Source organism: Coffea arabica, chromosome 8e (assembly GCF_036785885.1).
Source record: "Coffea arabica cultivar ET-39 chromosome 8e, Coffea Arabica ET-39 HiFi, whole genome shotgun sequence".
Lineage (NCBI taxonomy): Eukaryota > Viridiplantae > Streptophyta > Magnoliopsida > Gentianales > Rubiaceae > Coffea > Coffea arabica.
Window position 1 is genome coordinate 47,361,625 of NC_092324.1, and position 4,864 is coordinate 47,366,488.

The 4,864-nt window shown below is 35.2% G+C and overlaps 1 protein-coding gene across 2 annotated transcripts; it reads left to right on the forward strand.

The window, feature by feature from the left end:
* The first annotated feature begins 532 nt into the window (after nucleotides 1-532).
* On the forward strand, nucleotides 533-3,694 carry LOC113703031 (translation machinery-associated protein 22-like). Of its 2 annotated transcripts, none has more exons than XM_027224237.2 (7): nucleotides 533-810; nucleotides 947-1,033; nucleotides 1,531-1,595; nucleotides 2,536-2,617; nucleotides 2,700-2,767; nucleotides 2,842-2,920; nucleotides 3,321-3,584. In XM_027224237.2, exons 1-7 carry the CDS (start codon nucleotides 660-662, stop codon nucleotides 3,383-3,385), a joined length of 597 nt encoding a protein of 198 aa, XP_027080038.1. In that variant the 5' UTR covers nucleotides 533-659; the 3' UTR covers nucleotides 3,386-3,584. The 2 variants fall into 2 exon arrangements, with proteins under 2 accessions (XP_027080038.1, XP_027080039.1); XM_027224238.2 differs by having other exon boundaries at nucleotides 535-810; nucleotides 2,842-2,925; nucleotides 3,321-3,694.
* The last annotated feature ends 1,170 nt before the right edge of the window (nucleotides 3,695-4,864 follow it).

The window sequence follows — 4,864 nt, forward strand, 5'->3', positions numbered from 1 at the left end:
TTGTACAGTCACAACGTGTATTTGAAATTTTAAAAAATCCAAATTGGAGTTAGATTTGAAAAGTTTTGAATCATAAAACGTTATCAAAAGCAATGGAAACACAAAAGGGGCATTTGTCATCACAAAAAGTAAAGACAAGGAAGAAAAATTTGAATCCGGAAGTTCTAATTTCAAGGGTCTCAACCTCTCCCCCTTTGCAATGGGCGTTGTAATAGATTAACCATGATACTTGGTAGTATTTATTAGTGATTCACATTTTATTAAATAACTGATGTAGAGGAGGCGGGATGAATTGGATGATTTGGACGGAGGGAATATAGGTGAGAAGTTTTGGATTCAAGTCTTCTCAATGACACTTAAAAACAAAAAAACTGGTGTAAGAAAAGATGGAATCTATTCCAGAAGAAGTAGAATTAGAAAAAAAAATAAAAAGTAGTGGAATTAGCAAAATTGTTCGGGCCAGCCCAACCAAATATGAGAAGACAATAATTCAAAAGTGCTTGGGCCTACGACTAAGTAAAATGAAGGAATTCGAGGGAAAGTGTCTTCACAGTTGGTTTGTTTTTGTTTGGAAAAATGAGTAGGATAATTCCACTTCTGATCCTCGGCCCTCCTCACTCATCAAATCCTGACAAATTCGTGATTTAGACACAAGGAAAATGGCAGCGGAAAAACCACAGCCGGTTCAAGTTCCCTACTGCCAGGGTTGTACGTTACCTGCAGAGTACTGCGAATTCGGGCCGGATTTTGAGAAATGCAAGCCGTGGTTGATCCGCAACGTTCCCAATCTCTACCCACACCTCCTCCAAGGTTGCACTAATCCTTTTAATTTTTTTCCCCAATAAACATTTTCTCTTTTTTATGCTAGAATTAAATACCATACTTGCTCACCAGTTTCATTTTCTTTTTTTAAATTTTAATTCTTTTGGGGGGTTTTGTTTGGTAGAGGCGAATGATAAAGAAGCAGAGAAGCTATCGGAGCAGCTTCAAGGGTCTGGTATATCCCCAGCTGGATCACCAGCTGCAACCGCTGGTGAGTTTTTTTTTTTTTGTTTTTTAATATACTCGTGATCAAGCACATTTTTGAGATTTTGTTTTTGTTTTTATATTTTAAGCAATTGCTAATTGGAATCTGTTATAATTTTGATTACTAGAATGCTGAAAGTGGAAAGTTTGAAAAAAAAAAAAGAATGTTTAAGGTATAGATATCTGTATTGTTTCAGCCATTGTTATGCATCTACATCTTTCAGCAAATTTTTACAACAGGAAAGAAGTGATTTTTTTTTTCCTGTGGAAAAGCTTATCAGAGAGAGATGAATTGGCATCTTATTGAATCATATGTAGAATGAAATTTCTATGACAAGCAGATTAATACCTGAAACCATTTTGCCTTCAAAGTTTAGTTTCTAAGTGAGCAGCTTGTAATCTGGCAAACTGTATATCTAAGTTGTAGCTGAAGAGTATCTTTACTAGACTAGAGATGTCTGTATTGATTCTGGTTATACATTACCAAGTTTCGGTGCATTTTAGGGGAACCTTCAGCCAGCAAGCAAGAAGATGTCAAACGACTTCCTGGTGGAAAAATTAAGAGAAAGGTAAGTCTTATCTTCTAAGCACCGTCAGTTTTGGTTGTTTAGCTAGCTGGGTAAAATGTTTTGGCAAGAAGAAAGTTTTTCATATCAATAGCTAATCTATGAAATAGGGTACTGTTTCTTTGGTTAGATAAATAATTTTCAATATTAAGATGCGAATTGTACATGTTCAGGAAGGTTGCATAACGAACTACATGCAGGATTACATATGAATCTGGCATATACTATTGTTTACATGTCTATATGGTGGAAATTTTGACATATATGTGAACATCAGTTAATTTCACACCCACATCTATTCATTTTATTCATGGACATCCATGGCTTCAAATTCTTCATGCTGGGATGTTTTCATGCTCACTTGTTTTACAGTAAGCCTGAATCCTGATCAGAGTGTGTAACCACGTTAATTTGTGTTGTTGTTTGGCTTTTTGGCATGACTTTTATGTGGTTTTGCTTGATATGAACAGCACATTGGGTGGTGGTGATTCATGAAAACAGGAATTTAATGTATCTGAATCGACGGCATACGTAATGAGAAGTTTTTTTTGAAAATCTATTTTAATGCTTTATTATTCAAATTTTCTTTTCGAGCTAATAATCCAAAATGTCTTCTTGCAATTGCTACCTGATCTGTTTATTCACAACAATTCGTGATACACAAACTTTGTAAAATTTTAGAGCAAATCAGTTGTTACTCCCCCCCCCCCCCTCCTCCTCCCAAAAAAAAGGGAAAAAAATCCTTCTTGTACTTTATTGTTGTTTGGTCGATAGATTCCCATTGCTCAGATACAGTATATGTGCAAATGAAGGAATTCTGTTTCTGTTAACACTTTTGTGTTTTTTGATGCTTGACATTTTGGCCATTAAGGATGGTTAAGTGATGATGATTCTGCTGGAAAACTAACAAAGACTGACACATGCTGATGGAGATATTTTGCAGGAGAAACAAGAAGTTGTTATTGAAAAGATTGTGCGGAATAAACGCAAATGTATCACCACAGTAAAAGGATTAGAACTATTTGGTAAGTATGATGCTGATTTCATTCTATGAAAACTTGAAATTAATTTGATGTGGAGTTCAGACATTGTTAATACATGTTGCAGGTATTAAACTTAGTGATGCTTCAAAGAAGTTTGGAAAGAAATTTGCTACAGGTGCATCTGTAGTTAAGGTAATAGCTAATTGGGTGATGCATTTGTAGCATTATATCTGTTGGTTGACTGTACCATTTGTTGCTGGTTGTAGGGACCGACTGAGAAGGATCAAATTGATGTTCAAGGAGATATTGCTTATGACATAGTAGACTTCATTAGAGAAACATGGGGTGAGGTAACTTCCTGAGACCGCTTCTCTTTTGGTTGGATTTTGATTCAAAAGACTTGATTTTGCGAAATAGGAAGACACTTTTGTGGTAGAAAAACATTGACAGTTAAATGTACTCCTGCTGAATCAGAAGGCTATATAAATTGTTACTGGAAATTGATAAAGGCGCATAAGGGTTAGTCCTTGCTCCATAATGTTGTATATGACAGTTCATTGACATTCTCGTATGTTTTTTGTTTAAATGTTGACTGTGCTCGTAGCATGCCGCTAGTCTGTTTTTCGTTTTTGGTTCTTGTAAAATTGCATCAACTGTGAGAATTATTTAAAAAGGAATACAATTCCTGAAAATCCAGGTATTTTTGTTCAGTCTAAATTATTCTCTTTATGCTGTGCCATTCCAGGTGCCAGAAAGCGCTATATTCTTTATTGTGGATGGGAAAAGGGTATCTGCAGCTTGAGCTTTTAGTTTGTGCCATGAGGAGTTGATGCTAAATTTCGGTCGCATGCTAGCAGAGATTTTGAGTTGATGACATGCTGGAAAGCAATCTCTCTTTTGTACCTATTATGACAGTTGATTCAGATGTTAAAATTTGCAAGATAATATCTACTTTAGGTCTAGGTAAACGTCTTACAATTACATTAGCCCCTCCATTCTTCGATAGGGATGTTAAAATTTGCAGTTGGGGTTTAAATACAGAGCTTTCTACAGGAAGAAGAAGAGAATCCGATATACCGGTGTACTATTTATTGATCAAACATGGTGTCGTATTTTTCATGGGAACGTGTTCCTTCTTAGTTAAAATTTTGAATGTCTTAAACATGTAACTAACCATCAAGGACCCAAATTTGTACTGATCGATATTTCTCAGCACAAGAAAAAGATAAACCTTAGCTGACAATTGATCTATTTGGTCTTCAAAGTATCCCTTCCTGCTAATGGATTTTTTGTTGTTGCTGGTATTTGCTGCTGCTGCTTGGTAATGCATATTTTCTGTTGCTAAAAACCCTTAATTTGGAAATTCTACGCCAAATCTGAGGGAATTCCTTCTAGTTGCTATTGTTTACCTGTTAATATTATTGTTTTGGGAATCACATTTTCTGCCTTCGATTTCTTTGTGTAAGTTCTGAGCAAAAGAACGGACGCAAGGTTTCTTTTGACAGAAAGTGGTGGCTTGTAACTCGAATATAATGTTCAAAATAGATGAAAGACCTCGGCAGAGTATTGGGTTCGACTCCGAGTGACTATTCTCAGCAGTATCATTGCTGCTGCCTCAAGCAATGAAGTGTAGTTGAAATTATTTGAAGTCTAGTCGTGTCTTGCGAACGCCAAAACCTTTCTCTAAAGCTGGGAATCGGGGTCAGCAAAGCAACAAAAATTTCGTTACTGTATTTCGTGGGCAAGATCAACAAGCCAAATGTTACATTCATCCATGCAGTAAAGTTACCTTGTTTGAATTGTCATTTTTATTTTAATTTTTTTAAAATATTTTTTATGAACATTTTTTTCAATCGTTTTTTTATTTCACACATATCAAATTATTACAGTACACTAAAAAAAAAAAAAGCAATTCGAAAGGGCTTGCAATTGAAGGTTTAAATCATACTCTCTTTATTTACCTCCTAGCACCGAAGAAATAAATAAAGGTCCTGTTTGGATTGTTAGTTTGAGGATTTTTTGTAAGAAAATATACTGTAACGATTTCATGTATGTGAAGTAAAAAGGTGATTGCAAAATATGTTCATAAAATACGTAAATTTTTTTGACAGAAAATCACAATGCAAACACAGTTTTAGGGAAATAAGAAGATCAAATCAAATCAAATCACGAGAAAGTCAACAAAATGAGAAACCCAGCAGGAAGGTTTGGAAAATGTAAGGGTACAAATGTAACTTAACATCTAGCATTATACTATCGAGCATATCCAGAATATCCCCTTGAGCCATT

Bases quoted from the DNA above. Each gene is read 5' to 3' on its own strand.
- LOC113703031 (XM_027224237.2), top strand. From the start codon at position 660: ATGGCAGCGGAAAAACCACAGCCGGTTCAAGTTCCCTACTGCCAGGGT. The intron at 811-946 runs GTTGCACTAATC...TTTGTTTGGTAG, and splicing joins CTACCCACACCTCCTCCAAG to AGGCGAATGATAAAGAAGCA. The intron at 2,768-2,841 runs GTAATAGCTAAT...TGCTGGTTGTAG, and splicing joins CAGGTGCATCTGTAGTTAAG to GGACCGACTGAGAAGGATCA.